Here is a 19611-nt window from a genome sequence, read left to right as displayed (position 1 = left end):
GATACATGATGAATGTCTGGCTTTCAACCTAGTGTTAAAAAAACAATATACGTAGGTAGCAGACGTTATCATTCACAGATACCACAGAAAGTATTAGAATGCATTCATTCCTCCTGTTGCGGAAAGAGTCACTCACAATGTTTGGGGGTATTAGTGCCCCACTCTTCTTCAGAGGTGTAGCCAGGATTGCCTAACAAATAGGGTCTGAGGTTATTGTAGTTGTGCCCACAGCAGTGACAATACCATCTGTAAATGCTCACACAGCACTGCTGAGTGGGCATTTACAGATTGTGGGCCTGCCTTGCCCTCTTAGGCCCTACCCTGTCTCAGATGGCTTTCTCTTCAGGATGTTGCTCGGCTGTTTCTTGTCCACGTACATTTGGCACCCCCAACACAGGGCTTTGCATCATGACAGCTTAGACCAATCGTCCAATATTCTTTACAATTATTTGCAGGATTGTGTCTGATAAGGGGTCTGTAGGCTTAACCCATTATGGGTGCCTGAGTCATTTTAGCCTTGGCCTCCTCCACCATCTAAAAAGCCTCTTTAGAAACGCCAATGTAAACTTCACTCTTATTTACTGTTTCTCCTTCCATCCTCATTACTGGTTATCTCAATCCTAAACTCTTCTTTGTGCCTCACACTTGTCTTTCTCTTCAATGACTCACGACAGTCTAGTCTGGCTTTTTTTTAATCTCCCCTCTTTATTTCACCTTTTGTTCTGTCTTATGCTCTTATCACTTCACGTATCTATTAGTCTCCACCCCCTTCTTAGTTCTGAACTTCGGTTGTTGCCTCCTCACTCCTGCTCTCTCTAACATTCTCCTCGCCACATTCTCTTCATTCCTCTGCTCGTTTATCACTCATTTTACTCCTCCTCTGTCTGATGTTCCTCTCACCATTCTATATGCACTCGACTGCTCCGCTACTACCTTCTTTTCTCCATCTCTCTGCTGTTCACCTCTCATGCTTCTTTCCACTCCTTTGTGCTTCTATCACCTGCTTTTCTACTCCTGGCTGCTCCAACATAAGCCATCTTGCTCCACTCTCCAACCTCTGACTCCCACACCTTTCCCAATCTTCTGTCTCTTTTAGTGTTCTCACAGAGCTCTCTGTCCTACCGTTTGTTTGGGGCAGTGCTGCTGCATTGTTCCTCCTGCCACCTCTACCATATACCCACTGGACTTATTTTGTGTGGTCCTCATGCATCATATTACCCTTGCTACCTGTGAGGGTGGCTTCTCCTTTTGCCTGCCTAAAATGGGTTGACTCTGTCATCCTCTTTAGCTGCTTATTCACTTCCTCTCCCTTCTGATTGCATCCCTTTTCCTTCTTCTGCCAACAATGCTTTCTCCTCTGAAGGTAGATCTTCTCCTCACTGTAATTCCTCTCTTAACTCTGGATCTTCCTCCCCACAACAATACTGTGAAGCCTTGAATGTTCTCCTCCCCAACATAAATCTCCAATCTGTTCCCTCGCTCCCCATTCCTCTTGAAATCAATGTTTTCTTTTCCTTCAACACATCAAGATCAACCAACATTACCTTCTAGGTCATATCTCTCTCCCCTGCACAATATATTTCTACTCCTCTTTCCAGGTGGTAAATCGGCCTTTCCTCCCTGAGCTGATATGCTTTCTCTTCTCCCAAACAGTATCTGCCTATGTCTCTGGTAAGCCAGTACTCCCTGCTGCACCACACTACTATGTCTACCTTCCTCTTACAAAACTATGTTCTTTTTTTAGGCTAGTGTCTCTGGCCAATTACTCCACACCACATCCTCCTTACACAGATAGCAGTTTCTCCTGCATCCAGGTCTCGGCTGATGTGCTCTCCTCACTTGGGGCCTGATTCACAGAACATTTTCCTATGGGATTGCGCCATGATAAAACACTTCTCTGAATCAGGCCCTCTGGGTCTCTAGAACAGGCGTGCCCCATGGTCTTCTGCTCTCCAACCAGCTCTCCCAAGGCATGGCAACTACTTACTGGACATAGGGGGTTTTAATGCCTGGCCTATTCTCCTTTGTGCAGTGCTTAAGGTTATGGCCTGCACTTGTTAAGTAGGAACTGGGCTGTTTTGTGATTGCACCATGTGCCTGTGCTCATATCGGCAGAGAAGGGCAGGTTCAAAACTATAGGTTGAAGGCTAAAGGTTTTGAATTAATCATAACCATTGGCATTTGCTTTGGGAAACCTTCTAGACCATCTTTTTTCCACCTGTTGTACCATTGCAGAATGGGAAAAAACATAAGCAAATCAAGCTTAGTTCCAATCCAAAAGGGGGAGTACAGCCAAACTGCCAGGTCATATGCCTTCTTCATTAGACCAGAAGCAATCCCGGTCATGTTTCAGCCTTATTGGGCATCTTTAATGAGATATAGCTCGGGCCTCAGGCACAGCAGCCTTGGGGCCCACATCTGGGTATACCAGTCCCAATTGGAAGGACAAATGCAAAACTGAAGTTTGATAGCCGGAAATGCTATGAATGAACCTTAGTCACTGGCATTTGCTCTACGTAACTTTCCAGACCATTCTTTTTCAGACGGCCTGGCCGCTGTATAAATCAGACTTGGTCCCACTGCAAAGGGGCAGTTAATCCCAAACTCCTGGGTCACTTCCCTTCTCGATCAGACCATAGATAACACCAGACAAGTTCCATCCTCGTTTAGTTGGGGGTTACAATATCGTACTCAATTTTATGAAAAGCGGGAGAGCCTCATTTATTTGTTTTTACCCTTGCGTGGGGACTGCATGTACGTTTCCTGAAAAAAATGATGCTTATTTATTTTTCAGCTTGCGCAGTTAATAGCGCATATGAGGTGACCATGCACGTGGCAGTGGTGCGCTGTATAAATCCCACTAACATAACATAGCAGAATAATATCTGCAGGAGCCCTGCGAGCCGTGCCTGGTGACCATGCACGTGGCAGTGGTGCGCTGTATAAATCCCACTAACATAACATAGCAGAATAATATCTGCAGGAGCCCTGCGAGCCTTGCCTGGTGACCATGCACGTGGCAGTGGTGCGCTGTATAAATCCCACTAACATAACATAGCATAATAATATCTGCTAGGAGCCCTGCGAGCCTTGCCTGGTGACCATGCACGTGGCAGTGGTGCGCTGTATAAATCCCACTAACATAACATAGCATAATAATATCTGCAGGAGCCCTGCGAGCCTTGCCTGGTGACCATGCACGTGGCAGTGGTGCGCTGTATAAATCCCACTAACATAACATAGCAGAATAATATCTGCAGGAGCCCTGCGAGCCGTGCCTGGTGACCATGCACGTGGCAGTGGTGCGCTGTATAAATCCCACTAACATAACATAGCAGAATATTATCTGCAGGAGCCCTGCGAGCCTTGCCTGGTGACCATGCACGTGGCAGTGGTGCGCTGTATAAATCCCACTAACATAACATAGCAGAATAATATCTGCAGGAGCCCTGCGAGCCGTGCCTGGTGACCATGCACGTGGCAGTGGTGCGCTGTATAAATCCCACTAACATAACATAGCAGAATAATATCTGCAGGAGCCCTGCGAGCCGTGCCTGGTGACCATGCATGTGGCAGTGGTGCGCTGTATAAATCCCACTAACATAACATAGCATAATAATATCTGCAGGATCCCTCCGAGCCGTGCCTGGGGACCATGCACGTGGCAGTGGTGCGCTGTATAAATCCCACTAACATAACATAGCATAATAATATCTGCAGGAGCCCTGCGAGCCGTGCCTGGTGACCATGCACGTGGCAGTGGTGCGCTGTATAAATCCCACTAACATAACATAGCATAATAATATCTGCAGGAGCCCTGCGAGCCGGGCCTGGTGACCATGCACGTGGCAGTGGTGCGCTGTATAAATCCCACTAACATAACATAGCATAATAATATCTGCAGGAGCCCTGTGAGCCTTGCACATTTAGAGAACTCACTTGGATGTTTCCTTCAGCATTCAATCAAGCCATACTTTGGTGAACTCCGTGGACTGTAACTCCATTCACTTAAAGGCAAAGAGCTAGTGTCATTTGTTGCTTGTTTCGCTCTTGCAGGAGTTGTGTTTGGGCCCCTTCGAATCCATGCAGTCTTCTGTCCTTGGATCCCTATGGCTGAGTGGTTCTTGGGAACCTTAAGGGACACATGTATGGTCTCCGGGACAGTCCTGTAACTGCTTCCAGTTCAAGTGCAGGGGACTTTGACAAAATAGATACATGTATATAAAAAATCATTACAAGCATATTAAACACATAGTAACAATCTTCTGCTGATCTTACCAACTTTGGAACACTTTTGGAAGTTTGCAGAACGTTTTGGGCAAAATTGTAATTTGAGAAGGCGAACATTTGCAACGTCACACACCCCTAATTTTAAAGCATAATATGCTGCTACCAATTGACATTCATTCATTTGATCTAAAGACGACTTATAGACGTGTGTGAGGCCCACGGGGGACAGCCTACTCTGAGGAACCGTTAGAAAAATAGAAATGTAGCACATGCTCTATTTTCAAGCACACTGGCCCACAGACATAGTATTGAAGAACTGTGGAGTAAACTTTGCATCAATTACAAATGGATGGGTTTCAAAGGCAATTCCGTAGGGGGCTTCTGCTTGATAGCAAAATGTTTGCAATTGGTATGGGGCCCCACATGGTGAGAAAGGCATATTCAATACTAGTGTGCAGCAGTACATTTGACAGTAGCCCACACTGGCTGATCAGAGTCAGTTAATAGATTTTTAGCTATTTATAGAAGTAGCGAGCCTTCAGAGATCATAAATTCTGCTACGCTTAATCAGCATATTACACGTTTGCAGGCGGTATTCATTAATGCAAGATTAGCGGTTAAAAATGCTATCGCCCTTAAGATGTGATTGACTCTTTGGAACCAGATATACCTTTTGTAACTGAGTGGTGGTTTACTGCTGACACTATTGCACATTTTCATGTATTGGTGACAGAAAACTTCCTAATTATGTGGTTAAATAGAGAGTCTCAAGGTGGAGGAATTGCTATTAAACCAAAGTCCTCTTTAGAACTGCTCAATTTTGATACCTTGACCTGCGATCAAGTACCTAAATTGTGTCCATGTACTCTTTCCTACACCCCTAACAAATCTTATCAGTTACTCCGCTGCTGTAGACCTCCAGGTTCTGCAGGCTCTTTTTCCAAAGAGTTTGATGCCTTGATTGGGAGGGAAGCATTATGTAATCCCAATGTGATTATTTTAGGGGAACTTTAATATCTTGTGCAATATACCTAATGACTCTGATTGCATTCAGTTTAAAGCAATTGCCTACTGAGTCTCCATCACATGTAGGTGGTTACTGTTTGGACCCCCTAATATTTAGAGGAAAAACCCTATGTCATCAGAAAAACATTCCTGTTACATGGTCAGACCATTTTGTGATAACGTGTTCTATTCCCGGAATACCTGTTGAATCTCGGAAAGTCCCCACTGCTAATGCTCAATTCTCATGCAGTAGAAAGGATCTCAATACCAATTATCTGCCCTCCTGTTTCCTGATTGAGAGTGCTCAGATTTTTATCAGGATAATATGTCATTTTACAAAATTATTGTGATCTTATTGTCCCTCTTAAAATTATTAATAAACCAAGGAACACTTAAGAAAGTGTATTGGAAGAAGTAGAAGACATATTTAAAAACAGAGACCCCAATAATCATCAAGAAGCTAAGACAGCCTTGAATACCCATTAAAAAAACATTGTTCTAGCCAAATCATCCTGTCTCCAGAAGCAGATTGAGCTTGCCGATTACAGATGCAAGGCTCTGTTCACAGCTATAAAGAATGTTGCGTCCCCCAAATATACTGCATCTTGTTTTTCTCCATGGGCGAGCCTGGCAAATGAATTCAATGTATTCTTCAGTGACAAAATAAATGCTATCTGGATGATGATTGATTCTCAATTAGTTAACCAACAGATTCTCACATCTCATATAGATGTAGGATTTACAGCTGATTCAAAAACCTCAAGCATTGTATTTTCTCCTGTGAATTCAGAAGTAGTTTCTGATTTTATGTCCAATTTAAAACCAGCACATTTTAATTATGATCCTATTCCAGCATGTTTGGCCAGACAACATGCGTCTGCAGTGATTGGGTTTATGTCTTCATTTGTAAATGCCTCATTAATTCAAGGGTGTGTCCCAATGTATCTTAACAAATCATATCTCACTGCGCTTCTTGAAAAGACCACACTGGACTACGAAATACTTTCAAATTACTGTCCCATTGCTGGTCTTCTTTGACCCACTAAGATCCTAGAGAACATCGTTGATATACAACTCCAGAGTTTCTTGGAAAATCACAGGATCCTGGATATGTATGAGTCAGGAGTCAGGCCTGGACACGGCCCTGAAACTGTTCTCATCACTGTTTGGGATTACATATTAAGGGCGGCCAATGAGTGTGATATCACCAGAAAGAAAATATAGTGACCCCACAGGGTGTAAAATACAGGTGATGTGGTATACTAATTACCGATACTCACCTCACTTTTTCAAACCTCAACAAACAAACAACTAATGTACGACACTGTAGCATACAAGAAAAATGCCACAGACTAGTCAACAGATCTAGCACAAGGTTTCCCTTGGAGGATCACTCTCACTTAGATCTACTATTTTCTGATTCCAAGGAGTGTCCTAATTAGCTCTGGCTCTATATGTTTTACCCCTGGTTAACAAGTGGTCATATCATCATTGCTATAAATTTAACACTTGAATATTAACCAGAGTCTTGGCTATAATTCTCATCATTTTAATAGAAAGCATAAAACAACTTTTGGTGCAAAAACTTCAGTGACATTTTACACAAAAATTATTATTTCTCAAAAGATACATTGATTCAAATATAATCTTTCGATCAGAATGTCAACATTTGAATTAATCATGCACCATAGAGAACATACGTATGTGCAAACTGGCCTAGCTGATATAAGTCCAGTGGTCAACAATGTCAGCCAAAGGGGGTCAGGCAGATGGAGTTGAAATACGTTTCGGCGTGGAGTTCTGGACAGAAAATGCCTTCCTCAGGACCAAAAGTCAGATGTGTAAGAATTATAGCCTCTATAAAAACAAGCAAATACAAAGAGGACAAGGAAGAAGAACAAAAAATAACATTAAGGGGAGTTATAAAAAAATTAAAAATCCAGCCTACAACAACTACTAAAGAACTAAAGGCATACCAGTTTCTATTCAAATAATGAATGTAAAGGAAAAAAGCCAGACAAGAAAAGAGAAAGGATAAACACCCAAACCCATCACAGGGTAAAGAGACAACTAATAAACAATATTGTTTATGTCAAGATACAATATGTGTGCATAGTCCAACACAGTGAAGGAACATTATAGTGTGTAGATAATAGATCATGCAAAAAACAAGCGTTTGCCAGAGTAAGCCGAGGTAATAAATATGAATATAAATAAACCAAATGTTCTGAGTCGAGTCAGACAAAGGAACATTATTGTGACACCCGCTCGTGGAATGACACCCCTAAGTTAGAATCTTGTGCTCAGCATCAATGGGATATCTGTACCTCAATTGGGGCAATCGAATAGAGGCCCGAAGCCGCATGTAGTGTTGCCAGATGAGTGTGATATCAGCATGCTGGTCATGCTGGACTTATTGGTAGCCTTTGACACGGTTCATTTTAACATTCTTATTGTGATACTAGCTACGGTGGCCCGGTTTCAGATGAAGCCCTGAAATGGTTCTTTACATTGTTGGTTAACCTTAGACAGCAAGTTAAGATACGTCCACACTGTTCTAATCTGTTATCGGTCAGCTGTGGGGTGCCCTGGGGGTCTGCTTTGTCCCCATTGTTATTTAATATCTACATCTGTCCATTACTGAGCATTTTTTCTCAATTTAATTTGCAATACCATTCATATGCAGATGTTACACAAATCTATGTCCCATTTAAAACAACCTTTGGAAGCAGTTGACCGAGTACTATGCTGCACATGTAAAATAACAAATTGAATGTTGGGGAACGAGCTTCAATTAAAAACCGGGATTATTGTATACGGACCCAGAAAGAAACTAGCAAATATGCAACAGTGTGTCTCCTGAACAGCACTTTTTGATGTCTCTGAATCGAAACTTTGTGGGGATTCCTCCGTCCAAATGTGTTTATAGGTGTCACAGATGTTTCTCTATCAGAGGCCCACAAGCCTGGAATTTGTTACCAAATGATTTTTGGGTGATCGATTCCTTAGCATTGTTTAGGAAGATCTATGTTCCATTTGCGGCTAGATGCAGTGTCTGCCTGTATCTATGTGATATGCGTGTTACAAGTCTAAAAATAACCAAATCATACTGAACAATTATTTCTATGTACTGCAGAGCAGCAACACTACAGGCAAGCCGTGGGTTTGACGGGCTCATTGATTTGTCAGAGTAGCCGGAGTTGGGCTTTAGCAATAGGTGTTCATTTGCACAGTGCTCAATGTGCATTCATTGGCTGCTGTGTTGCTTGTGCCTCAGATGCCTATTGGATGGAGCTGAGACAGTACAGGCAGGGCAAGAATGACTTGGCTGCATTCTCTCCTAATGGTCCTGGACAGATATTGCAGTTGCATGGTCACAGAACATCTGAACAGCGTCCCCCACCATAATGCTGTCACATCTACGGACTATGCCATGTAGATTGACCCTGTGACCGGCCAATTACCATGCTTGTCATACCCACTAGTGCGGGTCCTCTGTTCTGCACAACACCAGCCTCACTACCTCCACTTCCGCAACAGCACTAAGACAACTCCACTTTGAGAGAGAGAGAAATAGATAGACCGAGAAGAAAAACTATAGCAGGAGGTGGATGCAGAATTATGGATCTGTGCCTTTCTGTGTACCCATTTGAAACAAAAAATGTATGTTTGCAGTTGCATTACGAATATTGGGCACGCAAAATGGGCAAACATGTGGAATACAGCAGCATTGTGGAAACACGTTAAATGTGTGCACTGCTAAAGCACTGGGCAAGCAGATCCATTACACCAGCTCTGTATACAGCTTTGAGCAGGGCATATGTAAACAAGCATTGGCAATGCCAAGAGTTTTGACTTTGTATGCAGGCATGGGAAAGGCATTTTCCAGGCACTGCCATAGTGGTCATAAATGACCATTGATGGTAGCAGCTCCAAAATGGTGTGACATGACTTTGGTGAAGGGCACACATAGTGCTTACAAAATCAAGCGGATAAGGGAAGACCAGGCTAAGACATTTGTATTACACCAGTATGACCTTTACAACTCCAACTAAGTCACTAACTTCCAGAACAATTCTTTAAAAAACACTGGCACGAACTTCGAGATCAACGTTTGAATGTAACGCTTGATAAACCTAGCTCAAAGTGATCATAGGAGGATGTGTTTTGGGCAAGTAGGGGCAGGAAGTGGAAGGGAATGGCCATAGGGATTACCATGCCCACGGGCTGTGAACCAAACATCCACTACACGCTTTGTATCCCTTCTCATATGCCATTTCACGCTAGTCGTACTCTATTCCAATAGCTTTGGCTTATAGGTGGAACCAAAACTAAAAATACTACTGCATTGCAGTATTGTGCAAACTAGGAAAGTGTGTGCCTGATTATTTCATCATTGAAACTGGAAAAGAGGTGCATTACAGCCTGACTGTGGAAAATGCATACAATTTAGCATGATCGCAGCATCGTGGATAGTGGAGAAATATGTATATTGTTGTGGCATTGTGGTTGCATGTTTACGCTGGCATTATGAAACCTGAAAATGTATGTTAAAGGGCATGCAGCAGAATGATCAAAAATGTCCGGCCATGGGAATGTTACTTTGAACAACTGGCACTCTGAGTGCTATATTTTTGGGCTTCCCGGTGCTAGATTATGAAGCAATCGAATGGGACAAAGAAAAAAGCATGTGCTGACCGATCATTCTGTCATATTCTTATGATGATAAATTATACGCTCATATATATATATATATATATATATATACATATATATATATATATATATATATATATATATATATATATATATATATATATATATGATATTTCGTGCATCAGAGCAATGTGCACACTGGGAGCTCTAGCTCTAATGTATAAATGTGTATCGCTGAGGGGCATTGGCACTGATGCTGGGGGTCAAGGGCTGACTTTGATCAGTCAGTGTGGCATTCTGTCAAATGTATGTATTTGACACTGTGTATCATTGAGTGACATTGGCATGGGTTTTGGGGGTCACAGGCTCACTCTGATCGGCCGGTGTGGGCTTCTGTCACATGTATGTATTTGACATTGTGCATCATTGAATGACATTGGCACTGGTTATCGGGGTCATAGGCTGACTCTGATCGGTCAGTGTAGCCTTCTGTCAAATGTATGTATTTGACACTGTGTATCATTGAGTGACATTGGCATGGGTTTTGGGGGTCACAGGCTCACTCTGATCGGCCGGTGTGGGCTTCTGTCACATGTATGTATTTGACATTGTGCATCATTGAATGACATTGGCACTGGTTATCGGGGTCATATGCTGACTCTGATCGGTCAGTGTAGCCTTCTGTCACATGTATGTATTTGACATTGTGTATCATTGAGTGACATTGGCACTGGTTATGGGGGTCATAGGCAGACTCTGATCGGTCAGTGTAGCCTTCTGTCACATGTATGTATTTGACATTGTGTATCATTGAGTGACATTGGCATGGGTTTTGGGGGTCACAGGCTCACTCTGATCGGCCGGTGTGGGCTTCTGTCACATGTATGTATTTGACATTGTGCATCATTGAATGACATTGGCACTGGTTATCGGGGTCATATGCTGACTCTGATCGGTCAGTGTAGCCTTCTGTCACATGTATGTATTTGACATTGTGTATCATTGAGTGACATTGGCACTGGTTATGGGGGTCATAGGCAGACTCTGATCGGTCAGTGTAGCCTTCTGTCACATGTATGTATTTGACATTGTGTATCATTGAGTGACATTGGCATGGGTTTTGGGGGTCACAGGCTGACTCTGATTGGTCATGTGGCCTTCTATCACATGTATGTATTTGACATTCGGCCAGTGTGGTCTTCTGTCACATGTATGTATTTGACATTGTATATCATTGAGTGACAATGGCATGGGGTTTTCTGGAACCTGGAGGTCTACAGCAGCATAGTAACTGATAAGATTTGTTAGGGGTGTAGGAGAAGAGTACATGGACACAATTTCGAGACTTGATCGCAGGTCAAGGTATCAAAATTGAGCAGTTCTAAAGAGGACATTGGTTTAATAGCAATTCCTCCACCTTGAGACTCTCTATTTAACCACATAATTAGGAAGTTTTCTGTCACCAATACATGAAAATGTGCAATAGTGTCAGCAGTAAACCACCACTCAGTTACAAAAGGTATATCTGGTTCCAAAGAGTCAATCACATCTTAAGGGCGATAGCATTTTTAACCGCTAATCTTGCATTAATGAATACCGCCTGCAAACGTGTAATATGCTGATTAAGCGTAGCAGAATTTATGAGCTGTGAAGGCTCGCTACTTCTATAAATAGCTAAAAATCTGATTTTATTAAGGGTATGCAAAGTGAGCGTGCCACATATTATTTAATGTTAATAAAAGGTTTGAAGTATAATATAACATAGTGTTATCACCAATTATGTACATGATCACACCAACAATTACAAACAGAATTACAAGCACTGATAGGTCAAAAGGACAGTCAGTCGCGTCATACAACAAAATCAAATAAGGAGAATGAACACACTGGAAGTTATAATCGGTTTTTCTACAGAAAGTGTATCTATTAGCCTGTACTTGTGAACATCTCTGGGACGTATCTGTAGAGTCTTCGGGATACCACAAACACGCACTTACCTGAGCCAGCAAAGGCAGCCTTGCCAAACACATCATAGATTAATGAAGGGGAGCAAATAAGCAGTGCATTAGGAGCCCCTCTATGTTATAAAAAGAAGACTTTGCCAACTTGTCAGGCTCCAGATAGTTTGCCCTACACACCTCATGATCCCTCTGTATTTTCTGTGCTGAATGGGGCTGATGGAAGTTGTAGCCCTGTCTCGGTTTATAACACGGCACACTCCAGAAGGGACTCCTTCCTCGACAATGAATGCGATGAACAATAAAGACATTTTTATCTTTAATAAACCACGGATTCGTTTTGATTAGGCATCTAACCCATCTCACACACAACCTTCACAAACACCTCATGTCACAATGGACTAGGAACCAGGCTGGTGTGTATCAATAAGATATGTATTAATTTAAAGTTTAATGAAAAAGCAAATCAAGCAATTATACAACAGCCACCACTGTTGTGGCAACACAAATGCAATGATTCCTACAAAACAATTGGTTCAGAAATCCTAACACAGTTTACACAGATCTTTAATGGCAAAACAGGAAAAAGAACAGTTTTTGACTCAAGGGATAGCACTAGGGTTTGTCACTACCCCCTGCAACACTCACCCCCAGGCATCAGCTACTTAATTCCTTTGAATGGAAGGCAGTGGCAAAGGAATAAGGATAGAGAGAGAAAAATTGCATTTGGAATAAAGCCCACCACCTCAAGATGGGAAGCCAGAAAGGAAAGTGAAAACCAGTTTTTGGAGCAAAACAGCAGAATTGGGTTTTGATTGTTACTCACACAGCTAAGGGACAGAATGAAAGGAAATTCATGTTTCTACACTTGAGACGATAGGGAAGCTTAGAGACTACCTACTAATCAGTACACAGAACAACATGGAAATGAGGTAGGAAAATCGATTTTAGGGAGGAAGCAAATGCAAAAGAAAAAATACAAACAGCAAATGGAAATTCATTTTACACAGGAATTTACAATGACAGGCAGCTAAGGAAAGGGTTTAGCTTTCAAAATCGGAAATTGGTTTTCAAGGACAAGGACAGAGGCACATAACAGATAGGTTTCTAGGCAAAAAGGGGTTGCTCTCAATGGGACTACGTTTTTTTTTTTTTACAGGACAGATGCAAGTTGGAATTCATGGGGTAATGCACACAATACACAGGCAAATTCGTTTTTCAGTTACAAAGAGACTAATTTTGTTGAGGCTATACTTTAATGCCTATAGTTATTAAAGAAAGACACTAGGCACAAGGGGGTTAATTTTGAATTTTAACCATTTCGTAACATGAATTTCAATAGGGACTTAATTGATTTACTTCAAAATAATGCTAAGGATTTATACAGACAACTGAGAGATTTATCACAGGGAATACGCTAACATACATAGGATATACAGATTCTTCTATGGAAGATGAATGAATGATACTGGCAATTTGGGACTTTCAATGGGGTTTCAATAGGATTTACAATGGGATTTTCAATGAGATTTTCAATGTTACAAAAAGGATAGGAGCTTGGATTGTTTGCTACTTACAAAGTAAGCCTTGGTTTGGGATTCTGGAAAGTCAGCTAGATCTCAGGACACTCTGGACAGCTAGGGCAAGGGGTCTGTTCTCTGTGCTCTGCCTGGATGGAATTCTGGACAGCCATCTCGATCTCATGACACTCTGGACAGCTAGGCAAGAGGTCTGGTCTCTGCACTCTCCTGGATGGTGAGGTTCACCTTTCCCTCCGTCCTCTTTCTCCTGTCTCCCTAGATTCTTGCCTGTGTGTCCATGTGTCTAGTACATTCCCCCCTTATGTAGCCCAAATGACATATTTCACTTTACAATCTAGGGGGAGTATTCTATAATTACACCTATCCTCTGATGGGACAATCTACAATTCCTCTACCCGCCTCCTGGCATCATTGGTTCAAAGGGAGGGAGTACCATCTGTCTGTTGCACTTAGTCTCTTAACATCCCCCTGGAAATCACTTGGAAATATAGCAGAAAACGAAATCATTTCTTATTCTGAGTGCTGGTAAAAATGCCTAAAACAAATCAATCCTTTAATGTCAATTTGGAAGATCTGTCACATATAGGAGGGTGGTGCTTCATACCCCACAGCCAATTGTCTCCCCAGGGCCCTGCTTGCAACAAAAGACTTTTTTCACACCCTTTGAAGTTTGTTAGTTTGTTCTTGGTAGTGGGCACAGAAGGGACTCACACTTCTTGGTCAAGCTCTACCCACACTTGCTTGTTTTGTCCTCTCTGCTAGTAATGCCTTCGAGTCTGAAAGAGCAGAGAATTATAACACCCTCAGCCACATCACCTGTCATTGCGGAATGGTTCACTTATTGGTGCGACTTCCAGTGCGAGGCAAGGCTTTCAATTGAGAAGGTTCCTTCCTGAACCAAAAAACAGGTTTTTCCGGTCCTCTGAGCCTCTTCCAAGGTGATTGAAGTCTTGTGGGGGAAAATATAATGTACATTGCTTAGCCAACCCCCCACCCACACCATATTTCACTGACATTTTTGTACGAGCAAAGCTATCCTTCCACAGTGGCTTTTAAGAGTAATTTTTCTTATTTTCTTTCACAACTGTGCAAGCCTTAATTTTCATCTAATGTTTGAAATGTGGTTCTGCTGGTCATGGGAGTGTTTTAATGTGTCCTTTTGAGTGGCTTTTCATGTGCTGCTGGTCCTTTGGCATGGGGGACAGAGCGAAGGCCCCCTGCACAGGGTTCTTTGATTTCACTCGGGATTAAAAGAAAAAGTCAAGCCATTTTTCACTTACAATGTTTAGATCACTGCTGTTCACATGAAAGGGAAAACAAAAGTCGTGACAGGTTGTAATGTTGAAATCCTTGCCCCTCATTTGAATTAACAGTAAGACAAGGCCTTTTTTGATGTAGTGCATAACATTTTGGTATTCAAATGGAATAAAACAAACGCAAAGCCGTTCTTGGTGAAATGTTCACATGCTTGCCACACAAGTGCCAGGGAAAGCAAAGCCCAGACGTTTTTTGTGTCAATGTTCAAATTAGTTTTTTTTTTTTTAGCTGACAGGAATTTCTGCTTAGGGCTTGTAAATACACCCAACAGGCCAAAACACTGTGAGGGAGGCCAGTTGGCTAACCTTATTTTAAACAATAGCATATTATGAAATTAAAATGCTTGTTCCCGCCAATAATTTAAGAACCTTTAGAAGTTCACTCACCAATGGAGAAAAATGTCCTAAAAGAAATATTTTGTTTTCCTTCATTAAGAACAAATTGTAATTTGGGTTGTCTTGATAAATCAAGCATTTTGTGGAAAGAGCTGAGAAAAACAGAACTGTATCAGCCAGGAGACTTGCATTAGATGCAATTTAAATCATGATTTGAAAGTGTTTTTCAAAAGCACTGAGATTGAAAAGAATAACACTGAGCAAGTGTATGCTGGTCGACTGCACTGTGCCTGCATTTGTGAATATGACAGCTCACTTGTCTGTTGTGATGAACGTTTTGGCTTCTCTGCTAACTTTCAGCAGTGTCACGCTGCCATTGATTATAGGATTAGGGTGCTTTTGCAGTGACTTTTTATCTTGCTGTCACTAGCTGTGACTCTCTTCTTCTCCCCCCTCCCTCTGGGTTTGGAGGAGCTGCCTCTGCCGCCCTGTCACGTGGAGCTGGTGGTGGGGCGAGCGCGGTGGCACTTAGTTGGCATATTGGTCTCGGACCGAGGTGCACTTTTTTTTGCCCCTGGACATTCCAGACTCTTGGAACTAGTTGGGGACTTGATTGCTGGTGCCGAGGACTGCAGGCAACGATGTTGGTTGCCAGTCCTTCTGGTATGAAGTTCTGTGTTCCTCCCCTGCTTCTGGCCACTCCTTCTGGTGAGAAGTCCCATCTTCCTCTCTTGCTTCGGGCCGCTCCTTCTGGTGAGAAGTCCCATCTTCCTCTCTTGCTTCTGGCTGCTCCTTCCAGTGAGAAGTCCCATCTTCCTCTCTTGCTTCTGGCCACTCCTTCAGTGAGAAGTCCCGTCTACCTCTCTTACTTCTGGCCGCTCCTTCTGGTGAGAATTCCCATCTTCCTCTCTTGCTTCTGGCTGATCCTTCTAGTGAGAAGTCCCATCTTCCTCGCTTGCTTCTGGCCGCTCCTTCTGGTGAGAAGTCCCATCTTCCTCTCTTGCTACTGGCCGCTCCTTCTGGTGAGAAGTCCCATCTTCCTCTCTTGCTTCTGGCCGCTCCTTCGGGTGAGAAGTCCCATCTTCCTCTCTTGCTTCTGGCTGATCCTTCTAGTGAGAAGTCCCATCTTCCTCTCTTGCTTCTGGCCGCTCCTTCTGGTGAGAAGTCCCATCTTCCTCTCTTGCTTCTGGCCGCTCCTTCTGGTGAGAAGTCCCGTCTTCCTCTCTTGCTTCTGACCGCTCCTTCTGGTGAGAAGTCCCGTCTTCCTCTCTTGCTTCTGGCCGCTCCTTCTGGTGAGAAGTCCCGTCTTCCTCTCTTGCTTCTGGCTGCTCCTTCTAGTGAGAAGTCCAGTCTTCCTCTCTTGCATTTGGTCGCTGGGCCTGCCTTCACTGTTTCCATAAGGCTCCTTGTTTATATGCCATGTTTTATCTTCCTCCTGTAACCCCCTTTTATTTTTATTATTTTAAATTCCACCTGACTGGCTCAATCATGTTGCTAGAACTGAATCGTGACAGTTTAATGGAGTACCATACTGTTTCTTTTTTGTGGTTTATATTTGTCTTATCTTTATTGTTCTTATCCTGTACTATCTTATTCAACATTGGTTATTTTGTACCATCTCATAAATTGTGTACAGCGCTTTGGCACAAGCGCTTTAGAAATCAATAAACAAACAACCAAGTGATGATTTAGGTAGCATGGAATGATTCTGTGAACGGGGCAAGTTGTTAGTGGCATTTCCTGTTCTGTGTGTAATGGCAATTACTTTTATGGGGACGGGCAGTGCCTTAAGTGGCACAAGAAAATGAGCCAGGGCTCATAAAGGGGGCATGTGCAATTACAAGCCTGGCTTAATGGCCTACAGGAACCCCTGCCAGCAGTCCTTTGCAGAGATCAGCAGCCTCTCTCACTACCAGGGGAGAGGGTGCTGATCTCAGAATCTATTAACTAAAGTGATGCCTGGCAGGGGACAGCACCACATGTTTTCAGCCTAAGAGATGCAACAATTACCCTGATGGGATCGTTGCATCTCTTAGCTAAAGGGATGCCTGGTTGGGGCAGCAAAGGTGGAGTCTCACCTTTTCAACCATTAAGGCTGAAAAGGTGAGACTGCAGGAAGACAAGGATTTTTTTCCTAAAGCCTCATGTGAATGAGTGGAAGCTTCAGGCTTTAGAAAAAAAGCTCTCAGCTGACTCCGGGGTCACCCTTTCTTCAATAATAATGGCACTGGCCCAAAGGCATCTCTAGGTTAAAAGGATGCCTCACAGGTGGCAGCGAACACTATTATGAGGAAAAGGCCTTTTGTTCCAAATCCTGAAGCTCTCGCACATGAGTGAGAGCTTCAGGTCTTAGAAAAAAAACCTTGTCTTATAGTGGCTGGGGCTCCCATGGTACATTAGTGGGGCCCGACAGTTCCCTGTCTCAAAACCAGGTGGCTACTATTCCCCCACAGGGCCCTAAATCATGTCTCACTTGCAGGGTTTTGCAGAGCATTGAGGCATGCTATTTTTTTCCATTTGCTGCGCGTTTGCACTGGAAATGGAAACAGACTTCTTTTAACTGATTGCGGTGATATTAGGGGATGGGTGGGGGCGTAGTAGGCAATCCATCCACTGGGAACTATAAAGGGGTGGAGAGAAGAGGGGAATTTTGGAAGAGGTCGCCTTGCTCAATGTACAATAGAGTGATCTGAATAATTGTGGGTGACTGAAAATTTGGATCAGAGACCCTCGAAAATGGGTGGGTCATTGTTTTGGTTTGTGCCTAGCTTATATGGATAGCATGATGTCTTTGGGTGATGAGACTAACCCCACAATGAATCTTCTCTTGCAGATCATAGCTATGAAGGATGGGACAGTGCTTCGGGAAGGTACCCTCAAGGACATTCAGAATAAAGACAACGAGCTCTATGAGCACTGGAAAACACTGATGAACCGGCAAGACCAGGAACTGGAAAAAGTAATGAGAGGAGCTCTCCTTTTTCTATATTGTGGGGCACGTGTGATAGAGATAGAGGCGAGAGAGAGAGAGAGAGAGAGAGAGAGGGGTGTTAGAGAGAGAGCAAGGAGAGAGTTTGAGAAGTAGGAGCGTGACAGAGAGAGAAGTGAAAGACATGCAAGAGAGCGAGAGACAGAGAGAGAGAGGAGGGAGAAAGAGAGTGAGAAGAGAGAGCGAGAGGTAAAAGCGTGGCAGAGAGAAAAGCAAAAGACACTCAAATGTAAGGTGTAAACACGAGACTGACACAGAACTCTAAGAAAAGAATGTGCCTTGACAATGCCCAAGAAGGGGCGAAACAGTAGCACATGCAGAGTAATGTTGGCACAAGAGTTTTTCGTAAATAAACAAAGAAATAGCACACCACTCACCAGAAAAGTCACTATTGGTGTCACTAAGGAATACACAAAGTGAAATTAACTGTGTACTGATATTTGTAAAATGAAACAGAACACGCACTAAGTGAATTAACTTATGTGGATAATATGAATGGAAAATAACAAAGTAAAGTGTTCAACCGATATTCATTCTACAGGCACATTCAATAGTGAAGGGACCTAGATTTGTGATGGGAAATAACTTAATTGTTCACCAGGACATGGTCAAATCTTTCCCAACCTCTCTCACAGCACCTAGACCGTTGGCGGTATTACAGTGCAAGTGCAATTATTACTAGGGCAACAAATGTGGTAGTGTAAATGAATACCCTTTTAATGCATGTTGGTAGCTGAACAATGCTTGCCATAATCTTCGCAGTAGTGCAAAATGTGCCCTAATGCACATATGCATTGACAGAATATGTTTTCTGAAGTAGTGCAAACAATACACTTGCACTGATGCACACTTTCTGGAATATGTGTGTTTGAAGTATAACATCTAATTTGATTAGCTGACATGAGTTTGTTTGAAGAAAAGTGGGATGCAGATTTAAAATAAGGGTATTAAGAGATATAATGTGACTCCTACCAATTGTTTTTTTGATGAAAATGAACAAGCAATAGACATCTATTAGTCAGTTCCATGGGATAATTCTGCGTTTTGAAGGTCGCACGCAAAATAAGCCATTGTTGTGTCCGGTTTTGTGTGGCATGATTTTCACTATTCCCCCAAAACTGCTCTTTAGACCAATCTGCTGCCTGCAACATCCCCCAACCTCTGCCGTGCTGGAAGGATTTGCTAGAAATTGGGGTTCTCACCACCTAAGCCTCCCTTTGCTCCCCCACCACTTACATTCCTTGCAAAAAACCTTCCTTGTCAACCCCACAGACACACGGACACACACAAGCGCGCAACACACTCACACCTCCCAACAACCCCGCTCCCTCTATTCCCCGCCACACAAGTATCCTCTCATCCCTCACACAGACATACAGACAGATACTCACACACAACACTTACCTGTGATGCCCTTGACGTCCTTTTTCCAGCCCAGCCATGCCAGTAAGCCCCTGCGTGCACACGTGTGTGGTGAGAGGCATGGCGGTTTGATTTAGAAAGACTGCTCTGAGCGCTCTTGGAACAGTGTGTCCAACCCTATAAGTGGGGTAAACTGCCTGCCTAACAATGCCTGCTGC

General features: G+C 43.0%; 1 protein-coding gene across 4 annotated transcripts in view; it reads left to right on the top strand.

Moving 5' to 3' along the window:
* The window catches only part of ABCC9 (ATP binding cassette subfamily C member 9), a 1387936-nt gene that overhangs the window by 793193 nt on the left and 575132 nt on the right, over nt 1-19611 (top strand). For all 4 annotated transcript variants that reach the window (XM_069628445.1, XM_069628446.1, XM_069628447.1 and 1 more), the window contains one exon: nt 17876-18001. In XM_069628445.1, the coding sequence (XP_069484546.1) occupies nt 17876-18001 (126 nt within the window). The remainder of the gene's footprint in view (nt 1-17875; nt 18002-19611) is intronic.

This window comes from Ambystoma mexicanum, chromosome 12, assembly GCF_040938575.1.
Source record: "Ambystoma mexicanum isolate Mex_15411 chromosome 12, UKY_AmexF1_1, whole genome shotgun sequence".
NCBI lineage: Eukaryota > Metazoa > Chordata > Amphibia > Caudata > Ambystomatidae > Ambystoma > Ambystoma mexicanum.
This window is presented reverse-complemented; position numbering and strand designations above follow the sequence as displayed.